This window comes from Falco peregrinus, chromosome 10, assembly GCF_023634155.1.
Source record: "Falco peregrinus isolate bFalPer1 chromosome 10, bFalPer1.pri, whole genome shotgun sequence".
Lineage (NCBI taxonomy): Eukaryota > Metazoa > Chordata > Aves > Falconiformes > Falconidae > Falco > Falco peregrinus.
The window spans coordinates 3,621,083-3,635,363 of NC_073730.1; the positions used below are offsets into that span (position 1 = coordinate 3,621,083).

Below are 14,281 nucleotides of genomic sequence, written 5' to 3' on the forward strand. Positions count from 1 at the left end.
CTCGGAGGCAGCTAAGAACGCTCATTATGTCTCCTGACTTCTGATGCTATGTTAAGACTACAGACATCCTATAAATCCTCCTGCTTCTTCCATCTGTAGCAATAAAAGTTAAAATGACATGCTGAAAGGACAAAACTATATTTTAATTTGACAAAAAGGTTTTTCTCATCGCTCGAAGCAGCTAAAAATTCTGATAAGTCAGCTTGGAAATACACACTTGGCGTATGAAAACCGGGAGGATCACATTACCTCAGTCCTTCCTAGGGCTGATAAGCCTACAATTAAAAATTACTGTCTGGTCTTGGAAGATGTAATTTAACTGATAAAATTTCAGTATTTGAGACAGCGAGGAATAAGAAGGGAAGATGATGTCAAAAAGAATACGAAATCTACCTAGCATTTACAATAATTCATGCATACATCCCACCTGCACAGAACTGATACTTCAGGCATTGACTATCACTCCAGTTCTAACTGGATCTTGGCAGAGTATCTGCATCCTTTCTGACAAAGATACTCTGCTGCAGAAGGTCAGACCAATGTCACGCTCACAAATAGCTGTTCTGGTAAGATTTGCATGCATTAAGATTAAAATAACTGAACCGAAATTTAAAAAACCTTGAAAATGTTCCTTCACAATATGCACAATTCATATCACTACAAATAAAATATGTACGATGCGTGTCAAATTCTTTCATCTTCTTCAGAAAGCTCACACAAGCACATTTTATTATGCAACAGGGTTTAAAAGTATACAACAGTAACACATTTACCACCTGCTTAAAAAACTTCACAGAAACTAAAAAGTAATTCTTCATTGTTGGTTCCAGTTTCACAAAAGACTGTCACATTTTGCTTATACTAAAAATGCGCAAAAGGAACGTTCATTGCTTGACACGCACACCCCACAGGCACAGTCTTCCTGCCACAAGAACAAGAAAAGAAGCATAACAAGGGAGGGGAAAAGCAAGTTAGAAAGAGGAGGATGGAAAAGCTACTACAAAACAAGTGGATCTGTACCAAGTTTACCCTTAATTAACTCAAAATAACGCTGTGTTTTATGAAATCACCATAAAGATCAGCAGGGTTTGGCACCCTTCCTCACTTTGATGTGACCCAAACCACAATCAGTCCATCTAGATCTGCTGGCTTAACTTTCTGACTGAGCACCAGCGAGTCAATGAAAGCTGCAGTTTCCCACATTCTCTAAGCAATAAATTTCATCATCCTAATCCTATAAAATGGGCTAAAGGAAAAGAAGAAAGGAAAGAAAGAAAATAATTTCTAAGATGACTTTAACATTAAAACATCTCACTCCTTGCCTAATCTTTTAGACATGAAGGCCACACAGCCAAGGCCACTTAAAGAGCACAGGCTGGATATCAAGCATGCAAGGGCAGATTCTGCAGTTCAGCGCGTGCCCAGAGCCACCGCATGCTTCTTCTGCAGCAGGTATTTCACACACCCTTTAGGCATTTTTCAGATGACGATCTCAACTCAGAAGCAACACCTCAAAGCAGCATGGAATTCAAAAGCAGAGCAAAATGAAAAGCATGGATTTATCTCCTTTGCCCAATTTTAACCTAGGCACAGCCTGCTAAGGATTAAAACAATAAAGAACCCGATAAAAGTCACAGCAGTTTGTTCAGGCGCCAGTGGAAATGAAAAGCTGTGATTTCTATCCTATGATGGCATATAGTATAGTCCTCTTACACATACTGGGCATATCTTATTTAAGTGCAGCTTTATTTTGGCACAGGAATTTGTCTCCTTAAACTTTAATCTATAAATTTAGAGCAAAGAAAAATTGTTCTCCTGCCTAAATACTGTATGCACATAGAGGAAAAAGAGATCTTACTGGTTCTTTCACCGGTCTTTACATTGAACCCTTCTACCTCATATGTCTCATTCATTCTTTTGAGAGACAAATGCAGGACTCCAAAGGTGATACTAATCTAGATGTCAATTCTCCAAACTTACATCACGGGAAGTGGTCAAGTTCTTGCTGTTTTCCTCTCCTAGAAATGTTTTCATACTGTGCATGATATTATCTTTTCGCTGCTGCCGAAATTTCTTTTCCTCATCACACAGAGCCATGCTGAACCGGAGATCAGTCGAAGAGCTGTGTAGCAAAACAGACAGGCTTTAACAAAAGGCTTAATTCAAAAGAGAATTAAAAATACCACCTAGGGAAATGAGCGGGAGTAAGAGTAAATTCCTCATTAACTTAAATAAGATGAAATAAAATAAAATAACATAAAATAATGATTGTTCATGCAACATTGTATCTGCTGATTCCATGGAGTGACAGATGCAAGGAACAATGGCACACTGCATCTTTAAGACATGCATTTTATACAGAACCCTCATTCTTCACATACTAGTGAAAACCAATCACAAAATACACAGCTTCTAGTGTTATATTACATGGTCTTAAAATCCTCTAAATTAAAATATAGCAAGTGAGTTCACCACTCACATACAATTATAAATTTAGTCTATAAATTTGAATTTTCTGCTTATCCACTGAACAAAGACCTGTAATGAAAAATTTTCTTACATTCTCACTAACATACACTGTTCTTAAGTTACAGGTTCAAGTTAAGGGAGAAGAGGGTAATTTTGACTCTGTATCCATTCAGTCTTATGATCAAAACCCATACGGATCTCAGCACAAACGGTACTGGCTGGCCACAGGAAAACATCTAAATCTTTTTCTCTAGCTTCTTCCCCCACATCCTCTGATCAAAAAGTACACAAGGTTGCATAAAGACCTCAATACTGTACTTAAATAAAAGCGACAATTTCAGCTCCCACTTCTCATCTCATGGATATGAGACAAACAATTTGAACTGTCATCTCTTTTGGACTAGTTAACTCACCGAGCCTGTACGTCATTCAAAGCGTTTGAACTATAGTAGTTTCCAGCAGCACTGCCTCTAGCAGAGAGCAGCAAGAAGAGTGTACAAGCTCGTCCCAGTATCTGCATCATTGAAATTCCCATATTTACAAAAATGAGTTATTTGTGATTGTGATTCACAAAATATTTATTTGTGAATGCTTTGACACGTTAGTTGCAAGGCAGCATTTTTAAGAGTCCTTTATGAAAAAATAAATGGTGAAATGGATCTATTTAAGCACAGATAGTAATTCCTCGGGTTTTCAAAAAACTATTATGTAAAATAATAATGGGATTAAGTAAAAGGGGGGAAAAGATGACCTACAAGTAATGTTCCATGAAGGTATATATGACACCGTGAACAAGAGGTCCACGCAGAATCCAAAATCCATGTGGCCATTCAAGAATAACAGAGCAGAACTTGATCAGATCCTTTTGTTTAACATATTTCAAAGCCTACTGCCTAAGAGCAACAAGACATAGCCAAGCACCTTCAGTTCATTTAATCTCAAAGATATGAAATACTTGTAATGTACGAGCCCTGGAAGACTTAGGGGTGGTCTCAAGGACCACCCAAATATGCATCTTTACTAGTACAAAGCGATGAGCAGAAATTATCCCGGGGGGATATTTGTCAGCCTCCGGAGTCATTATGAAACAGTTCTACATTTGCAGTTACAGTGCTCAGCAATGCTACTTATAGTTACAGACAGAAAAAGACCCATTAAATGCCTTGTTCTCAGTTACTCATTTTTAGACTTAAAAGACATTTTTCTGATAATACTTCAAAGTAATTTTTGGTCTTTCGCCTAGATAGGCTAAGAAAGAGGGAGAAAGACAGAGAGGAGAGAAAAAAAACAAAGGTAGGAAACCGCTTAGCTTTACACATGGTGAAAACCTGAGATCCTCCACCTTTGACTTCAGCACTGCATTGTATTAACGTTCAAATACATTTCAGGGGCAGCTTTGTAACGAGCATCCATATATGCTGGAAGTTAACATGAGATGCAAAGTTACCGCAGAGGGTAAAATAATGAGGATAACAGCTGGACCTGATGTCTATGAGTTTATCAGAGAAAAGGCCCTTGAAAGGAAAACACTTAACGTGAACCAGGAAGATAAACTCATACATGATGGCCTTGTCCCAGCAAACATTTGGTAAGGGCACACCTTTAGTCCAAGTAATGGTGCTTAAGTCCATGATAGAATTACAATGTGAAAATAACCCTCAATTTTACAATTCCCTGACTTTTCAGTACTTGGTATTTCTATGTTAGAACAAGGAATATTTGTACTTTACCTGAGATGTTTTTAAGAAAATTCTAACAAACAGAGTAAAATAAAAAATACCTTTGCTGCTAATACATTTTCCAACTTTTTTTTTTAAAAAAAAGGGATACTTACCATACTTCAAGAGACAATTCTAAAGTCATTTCTGTGACCTAAACAAGAAGTATTTAAATATGGTTACACCACTTACAGAGGGAAAAACCCACAAGCACACCTCAAACAAAAAAAATATCTGATGGCAATAGTTCAAGTATTTTTTTTTAAAAAGGAGGATATTTCTGAAATTCATGAATGAGTTTCTACGGAATGTATTTTTTTAAAAGCATACAATGTGATTCTAAAATACACCACTTTCACTGAAAATGCTGCTAGGTGCTGCTAGGTCCTGACTTTCATTCATCAGATCCCATGGTCTTGGCTTTCTTCCACTGACAATCACTGTTTTACAGTGCTATTCATCTTTGGCCTGAAGGGATCAAATTGTCTTCATACACTTATGACCTTTTGTTTCTACTGCCAGCCACAGTCATCTGCCACTTGCTTCCCAGTTCACTGAGTAAACTTCATGCTCAACTTGTATCTGAAAAAAAGACTTGTAAAGGAATGACTGCTCTGTGTCCCACAAGAGCCACCAAGCGCTTTCCACCGTTAAATATGCTTAAATTATCAATTCATGGAAGAGTGATGGTTTACAAGTTTCTGAAAGATGCAAGTAAATTAATAAATGTCACTACATAATGATTTCACTTAGGCACATAGAACTACCTGACCCATAAGCTACAGTCTGGTCTCCTCTGCCTTTCATAGAGCACTGAAAAGGGGTTGCCTGCAGGCAAGAGGTTAAAAAATGGTGGTTAATGCACAAATTGCATGTTAGGCAAAATCCAAGAGTATGAGGTTGCTAGAACTAAGACAGAATGGACAAGCATTTTCACCTCCCCGAGCCCCCTCACATGCTATGGCCATTGACACACTGGTACAGCCCTGTAGGACTGTAACACTCAGCAGTGTCTTGTTTCACTCTGCCTCTAGCTATAGACGGATTATCTTCCCCGTTTGTGGTATGTGAGCACTACAGACAGAGCTAGGACACCTCAGACTGAATATCTGCTTGACACATACAGAGTACTTAAGGATACAGAAGCCCAAAGCTGCCTCTGGCCTCCCACATCTCGCATACCTGCTGACGGGCCAGGTAAGACCTGGCACTCCACTCCTGCCCTCTGAAATGGGAATTGTAAATGAGGCAGCATATTAACAGGGTGGTGGCAGAAAGAAAAGGCAAAGAAATAACAAAGAGAGAACATGAAGAAACAGAGTGAAGAGCAATTTACGGAAATACTTCAAAGACAGGGTTGCAATTACATTATTCCAGCACCTGATATTACTAATTTAGAAAGCACTTCAGAAACCATGCAGTGATCCAATGGTTGAAAAAAAGTACACACACAGTATTAAATAAAGCCTTGAATTGAAATGTTCCAATGGGGGAATAGCATGCCACTTTCTATACCATATACAGACTGCCTCAGAAATCTCAGGAATACAGGTTGTGTATAAAATTGTCTATACAAGGCTCAACCTGACTTGATGTTCCCTTACTATTTGCTTGAAAATTTCAAAGTGTATTTGGCTTTTTTCACTTTTTTGCCCCCTATGTTCTCTACCAGTTTTGCTGAGTGCTGATGAGAAGTTAAAGCATATCTGTAATATGATGAGGCCTTATATTATTGGCATGAGCTTTGTAAACTATGTTTTCAAAATTTATTCATCAGCTCTTTCTCACTACCTCACCTCATGCCTAGCAGAACCAAGCATCTGCAGTCAGCCCACACTCCAGAAGTCCAAGAGTTACAGAAGCACTTAAAGAGAAATAAATATGCAGGAACTTTAAAAAAAAGAAAAAAGAAAAAAATAGGAGGGTATCAAAATTCCAGCTGCCCTAAGGCTATGCCTAATCAAACACTGAATCTTATATATGAGACTCTCCAGTTTCCAGTAAATAGGCCTTGACCAGTTATTTGCTGTAACCACACTTCTAAAGTTATATCACATGGAGAACAGCAGAGCAGTCAAATCAAGACCTCTGATCATATAATAAGCCATAGCCCAAAACAGAAATGCAGACAGTATCCACACAATATACATACATATAAAGATAACCAGATGTGATGGATATAAATACAAGTACTGAATTATATTCAGAACGGCCTGTGATATGTTACTCTTACAAATGACAATATTTTAATACATGCAAAACAAGCTCAATTACACACAGATTTGACAAGTTCCAGGAGTTACCGTGCAGGCAGACAATCCCTGCTAGACTGACTCCATCTGTTTTGTGTACGTGTTTAAAGACAATAATCCAATTACTGCATTATTGCATATTAACTAGGGCTGTGTTACAAAAAAGCCATTTATTGAAAGTGAAACATATAATAATAAAAGAATTTCTGTTAGCTTTCTGGAAGCCACAGGCATCAATAGTAAAGGTAATATACTGACCAGCAAACCTGGCATAACCTCTCACGCTTACAAAGACCATTAAACTAAATTGAATCAAGTGGTGCAGAAATTGGTTTAGCAAGTGAAAGTTTGAAACTAGACTTTGAAGGAGGATTCTCTCAGCAGGGACAACTAAGGCATTCAATGGCAGTGTTCCTCTTAATTCTCCTCTCAGAAGGACTGTAAGAAGATAAATACAGTGCCTTTAGGCCAGCACTCTTGTGTTTAACCACGGTCAACAGTGAATACTTAGAAAATGAGCCTCAGAGCAGCATACACAGACAACAATCCTCATCTGAGATAACCAGTCCTGTGCCCCAAAATATTTAGCGATTTCCTGACTGAAAGGCTGCCACCCTTGTCCCCTCCATGATATATTCTAATCCCTTACTGAATTCAAAACTTAGTTCTATCTTAAGAAAACACACACATACGTAGTACTGAGGTAGACCGATGGGATCAGAAATAGTCTCAGATTTCCTTTCATCTAGGAACATCTAATCGTGACCAGTACCATGAGCAGGGCAAATGTTTTCCTTACCCTTCAACAAAATGATTGAGGGGAATACTTGTATAACAGACTCAGTGAGAGTCCTCAGGCCACACCACTTGGCCTTTATAAGCACCATCCTCTATTGATTTGTGAAGCAGCTTTATCTCACCAGAATGCGGCACAGATAAAATTCAGACATTTAATAAAAGACTGAAACGTGGTACACCCTGGTCTACACAATAGTTTAGGTCCCTCAATTCAGGTGCTCTTTTACGAGCTTTCCATCATATTCAAAGCTGCACCAACAAAGCCATGAATGTTGCAACTTACATCATTGAAAGTTAACTGGACCTCTTTCTTCTCTCCCAGTTTCAGAGAAGATATAGGAAATGTGGATGTGCCAAGAGTCTCATCCATAACGTAGTTGGCATCCATCAAGGTAACCTAGAAAAAATTAACGGGTATTCAAATCTACTTTGATAAATCCCTTTTTTCATTCCATACAGTCTGTGTCTGAAGTTTTTTTAAAAACCCTATATGGAAAAAGAATAGGCCTAACCCAACCCAGTTAACACCCAATGCCAACAGACATCTTCTTTTAAAACAGGGTAAGCTTATGTATAGTGTCGGTGGCACCTTCAAGACATGCAGTTGGCAAGAGTGTGACAGCACCATTTACAAAGGGGTTTTTATCTGAGCAACTTTCTGTCAGTAAATCTCACCACCTTTCTAAGCAGACATAATAACTTCACATTATACATATCAAATATACAATTACTTCACATTTCCAGTTGGGAACACTTCTCTACGGAGAAACTTCTATAGTTTTAAATATGATACACCAAAAAACATACAACAACTTTTTAGTGAAGATAAAATCCAGAAATCCTAGCCTTGTATCTACAGACCAAGATTTTTATACCAATGATTTGGCCAAATGTACAGCATTCCGAATTACACAAAGCTTTTCTCTGTAGTCAGCCAGATCTTCAAGTCTCTTCTCATATTCTCCATGTCAGAGCACATACCTTTTCAAAATGTGATGCTATCCACAGGTGAGTGTGGATACCACAGAACACTTTCAATGCTTTAGCTCTTACCCATGTGGGTCTACATCTAGCAGTTTTTTTCCTCAGTGGCAGCCTTCCAAATTCTCAAGTAAGAAACTCAGAAAGAATTTCGAATTACCATTTACATGGTTTCTATTAAATGAGTTCTCTGAACTCATTTGGCTTATGATTTTTTTCCACTCTGTGGAATTGTATCTTCAAAATTATCATATGTTTGCGGCTTGGACTATTTTCTTTTGCATAAACCAAATGGAATCAAGATACAATCACTTGAATAACTAGTTGCTGCATTTGGGTTCCGCCTCTTCTCAGCTATAAAGAATCTTCTTCATCCTGTGCCACGAGCAATGCTTTGAAATGATGAACTCTATTTTAGGACAGAATTCATTATTTTAATGGCATCTACATTCCTTCTGTTTCCTTGCAGAACTTTATCGCTGTAATCCCTGAGGGATGTCTTTGAAAATCAGTAACAGCACAAACTTCTTAATCACATTTTGGAGAGCTTCTTACACTTCAGAGTGAAAAGTGCACTTGAGATGGAATTAAAGATTTAGATTAAAATAATCTGAGGAGTTGAGAAGACTGCAGAGTCTGTGTAAGCTTGGGAATTCACAGAGGTTTTGGGTGGGAAGGTGGTTTCACAGATTTGAATTTGGACGCTGCACTCCACGCAGAATCCAAAGGCTCTGCCAGGCACTGTGTGTGCGTGCAACAATGGGAGCACACAAACATCACCAAACATGGTGAAGAGAATGTTTACCATGAACACATATATGTGTATGTAAATATATGTGTCAACTAGGTCCATGATTCACCATTATTACATGTTATCACCATCACCAGCTCTTTGCAGGCAATTTTCATGGAGTTTTACAGCATGTGTCTCAAATCAACAACAGCCTTTAGTTATTGTAAAGATACATTTCTGAGTTCTATTTATAATCAGTCTCATTATGTTCTGTTACAGGAGAAAGAGACTTGCAGAACCTGGCAGTATGCTGTGGCCATACTGTGCTGGAAATCAACAGCATGCCAGCTCGTAAAATCCTGTACTTTACAACAACTGAAAAAAAAGGTCCCAAAACCTGAGAAACACCTTACAAAATGTCAGCCAAATTATAAAAGGTGTTCTAATAACTGGGGGTTCTCACCCTGGTGGGCAATGAAGCAGTCACATTACCACAGCAGGAAGTGAACGATCCAGCCCTCCACGCGGTCAAAAATATCTGAGATCATGTAACAGTACAAAATCGATGGCTTGCCAGCATCTAAACTTCTTCATGTAAGAATGCATAAAGATGCAGAGTATAAGAGGTGGTACTGTTCCCAAGAAGACAGCTGGTAAGCCGCTGACCACTGCTTTCAGTGACTTTAATAATTTATCCTTTAAAAACCCTTGAACCAAGTTTTGTACTCAATAAATTCATACATGACTAGAGAAGTTGCCTAAGTGTAGCTACAAGCACAATCTGACCCAGTCTTTATACAGTTCTAGTAAAACCAAGGGACTATATTTTAATTATTACCTGCTATTCCCCAGTTACCATTCCACTCATCTTTTGAGTATCATGAGAGCTACTACAGATCACATCAGTTATTTCAGCTGTAGCTCCTGCAGATCTTACAAATAAGAGAAGCAGGGAATGGGCAGAAACTTGACTTCACCTGCACCTACTGACTGTCCATAATAGCTGAATCAGCGTAGAAAGCAGGGCGAAAATAATTTGTGGCTGATGTAAAGAACAGTAAGCTGCTAGCCCTCAGGCACAGTCTGAGAGATGACTCAGAGGCATATCTTATAATGACTCTCAAGGCTACTCCTTGAATAATTCAATTTACACAACACCTCTTGCTTAGCATCATGCCTAAAGGTAAAACCAAGCCTTTAATGTTCTAAAAAAAGTTGTAATCTTGAGAAAACAGATGCCATACACGTACAAACTACCGTATTTTTAACCTTGCAGACACTGCAACACTTCCGTTTTCCCAGATGCAGCTCAGCCATGTGATTTACCTCAAGAACATTCTCTTGGTTGGGGTCCAAAATGAACTCAAAGGTCTCGTTCCACACAGGATTCACATCGTTATTGAAATGTTTTGTTCTCTTCCTGCAATCAGGTGCAGATGGGATGAACAGCTCCACGTAGGGATCTGGAGTGTCCACTACAGATCAAGAGAGACGTTCAAATTAGGTAAAACTCAAGTTTAGGTTGTAATAATCAATACAAAAGTGAAACCACATATCACCTCATAGTCTATAACAGGAAAATCTTTAACTATATAAATAACATAAATATATGAATGATACAATGATAGTAACAATCTCCCAAAAAGAAACAGCCATTATACGTATAAGAGCAGAGAAAAAAAAGCCTTGAGCAAACAGAATGGCACTGGGACTGATGTTTATTGGAAATATGTATACTTCACCAGGCAGTCGCAATTATTTCAGAAAGCTTTTACCCCTTCCTCTCTTTCTAGCCTTTAATTACTTTGGCCTCTGTCACAGAAATAAGTATTACACAAAACCAGTCTTCAGTTAAGGAAAACAAGCAGCTTGGTAGAGTTTTGGATCCTTTTTCACCTTTGTTGGTTTGCCATTCATCAAGAAAATCAGCCAGGCCGGTTATGTACTGCTACACACAGCATAAGGAGAGCTGCTCAAATCTGAGGCCACTGCAATCACCACAGCTTTTGGAGGTCACCACAGAAACAAGATCTTATTTACACAGTATATTTGAATAACAACTGCACAGAACACTAACTGAAAATATAGAAACTTATGGCAACTATAGCTAATCAGAATTATCAGTGGGCGAAAAATACACATTGACAAAACTCATCTGATGTGTCTAGTAACAGCCATTCCTGAGAGCAGAGGATGCATTGTTGGCAGCCCTAAAAATCCTACCTTTCCAAACAGCTAAAGCATGTAATTTTTTTCCTGTCCAGTGAGGGGTTTTCTGAACAATGAGATTATTTTTTTTCCTGTCAAATTAGGCCAAGGCCAATGTAGGCCTTTACAGATTTCTCTAAAGCATTGCTCAAATCCTTCACAGGAGAGCATGGGAGGTTATTTCTGTGGTTTTGGTGACCATGACAAGCCACCTGCTCTGCTGTAGTAGAACACACACATCCTTCCAGCGTCCCCTCTGCAAAGTTTGTCCTCTGCTTTAGCGAAACGTTTCCAAGCAAATACAACACCCACCACAAAGAAGAATCCTTTCCTTGAAGATCTCTTTTTGAAAGAGATTAAAACGCATTACTAGGTGAAACATGTCTGAACATTCCTCCTTGTACACACTTCAAGTCTAAAGATACTTTTTTCAACAAAGTCAAATGTTTTTAGAGCCTCTTGGATTTCAGTACAACATTATCAGTGAGACTGCTGAGGCCCAGAACCACATGGTCATTTCAGCTGGGAGAAGGAGGAAAAGAACAAAACAAAAAAGCTTGATACTTTCAAAGGGGAATCAATCGTCTTTTGGAAAAAAACCAACCCAACAACCAAAAAAAAGGCTTTTTGAAACCACTTAGGAAGTTCTGTCTATGTACCAGGGCAGAATGGAATCCAAACTAAAAGTGTTTGGCCTCCCAGCAATTCTAAGGGGGACTACTTGCCAGAATTAATGCATCTTCTGATGCCATCACCAAAAATAAAGGGAGACTGAACTTACACACAAAGTATTTCAAATATCTCTGGAGATGCAGAATAATACACAAGGCTCGTGGTTTGAATTAAATATTCCTCTAGCTAGAGAAGCTTTAGTGACAGTAAACAAACCTTCTAGACTTCGGCTTACTCAATTAAAATTTTGTATGTAAATATTTGCGATTCAAAGATTTCACTGTGTCAGAATGTCCTTGGACTGCTACAGCATTCCCCAGAACATCTTGAGTTTTACACCATATCTGTGGGGCTTAGCTAATTGCTACGATTTGGCAGGTCACACTGCCTGTATAATTAACAAGCAGCTATTTAAAGTTGGGGATCAGTGTGGAAAGCCTTTAAATAGCAAATCTTTATTAGCTCCTAAGAATCTGTCTGATCTTGTCTCTTCTTTAAAGACAGGGGAACAGGGGGATCAACCCTCAAGTGTTTTTTATATCTGTTTTCTCACTGACAGATGTAACTAATTGCTACGTTTTACTGAAATAATTAGCTCCCCTGAATTACAACACAAAATTGTGCCAGAAATAAGGCCCCTTGAAACAAAACAGCAAAATATCTAGCAAAATCAAAACTGACAAGATCTCATCTGGTCAGTCTGGATATTGAGCGCTACTTTGGCAATGAACACTACAGACTTGCTCTGCCAAGAGACTGAACTTGTCTACTAAAGCTTGGGGTTTAACCAGAATACTGGTGCTGAACAGTGTTCTGGGCAAAACGTCAATGCCTCCCTTTCCGTTCAGTTTTTTTATGTGATTATGTGATCAGCCTTAACTATAAGTTACAGAAGTCTAATTTCTGCTTTTAAACACAAGCAGCAAATGGTTTCCTATCTGTATTCAAAATCCTGAAGCATGTGGAAACCCCATCCCGCTGCACAGTTGGCATACAGATACTATTACTAACTTCCTATCAGACAGGCTCCAAATAAGTGTTGAAAAAGAAACTAAACCCAAGGCACAAAACAACTAAACTTAGAAAAATCAGTCTTCGTAACTCAGTACTGCCAAGCCACACCCTCATTCCCTGACTTTATTATCTTTTTTGACCTGAGGCAAAGAGTTAATCATCTGCCCTTTCATGTTTGAAAGTTTATTTTGTGCTATTTTCAATTAAGAAAATGAAAATCTATTCTTTTATAACTTCCTTCTTCAGATGAAGAGGAAAAATACTGGAAGACTGTGTGCTCTGATTAAGGTATTGCTATAAGCTATACTATATTAATCAAAATCTTACTCCTCATTATTGGCAGGGGACCAAAAACTAGCTACCAGCAATCTGGCAAGTAATACGGAAGTATCGACTTAATGTATTTCAAAAATTAAAGTTATCAAAAGCAGATAAAACAGACAGAGTGTGTATCCTTTTGCATGGATGTATTTATGCCTGTTTGCGGTTTTGCTGGATAATTTGCCAGGTGTGTTTTTTCCAAAAAACTAATCTGAAAATATAAGTGAAAATCAGTTTGACCACTGCTGTTACCTGTATTTTGATTTTAAAAGTTTTTTTGATTATAAAAGGCAGCACCTTTACAAAACAGTTTATGGGTCAAAAGGTGGTGTTTTGCAAGTGCAGTCAATACAAGAGAATTATCTATGTAGAAGTAACACTGTCATATAATTACTTTTCTATTTTAGCAGACTAGTTGAATTACGAACCACAGACTTTTCAAAAGAAGCAAGGTGTACTTCTTCCTCAGGACACTTCTGAAAAAAAACCGAAGTTTCTATTCAGCTCAGCTAGGCTCTGTTCTATCCTTTACACAAGCATTCTCACATGACCCCTCCTTGTTGGTTAGCTACCTGCAGTGCATCTCAGCTTCTTATTGTAGGTAAAGTTTTGGAAGGTTTGCAAATGGAAAACTTGGAAGGTTTGCAAATGGACACAGGCACTACCATAAGATAGCAACTGCATGGTATGATTCCATATTCCTCTCTTCTGGCACTCTGACTATTCACAGTAAGTGCCTCAATATGTGCATGCAACTAAAAGATCATACTTCATACATAATGGTATAGATATAACACTCCAGAATAGAGGGACCAGACTCCATTAGTATTTCTCAGGAAAAAAATAATATGAAGTGACAACTAAGTACGTCTAAAATGCCGCTTTTACACTACAAAATAAAATCGAGTTTCAGCATTGATGTCAATGGAAATAACAGAGGGTCTTGCAATGAACAGCTTAAACTAGATGAATTATAAAGGTAATTAACAAAATGTTCTTAACAATCCCTTGCAAGATTTAAAGCCTCCAGCAAATCTCTAGGGGCTGAAGACAGATATCCAGTAACAAAAGCAGAGTTGGCATCTAAACTTCTCTTTTTAAACACAATGGCTTAA

At 38.2% G+C, this 14,281-nt stretch overlaps 1 protein-coding gene across 1 annotated transcript in view; it reads right to left on the minus strand.

Annotated features, from left to right (window-relative positions):
• The window catches only part of PLA2G4A (phospholipase A2 group IVA), an 86,091-nt gene that overhangs the window by 35,374 nt on the left and 36,436 nt on the right, over positions 1–14,281 (minus strand). Inside the window, exons 5-8 of the mRNA XM_055815244.1 lie at positions 10,278–10,426; positions 7,521–7,634; positions 4,304–4,341; positions 1,981–2,122 (exon numbers count right to left, since the gene is read on the minus strand). Of these exons, the coding sequence (XP_055671219.1) occupies positions 1,981–2,122; positions 4,304–4,341; positions 7,521–7,634; positions 10,278–10,426 (443 nt within the window). The remainder of the gene's footprint in view (positions 1–1,980; positions 2,123–4,303; positions 4,342–7,520; positions 7,635–10,277; positions 10,427–14,281) is intronic.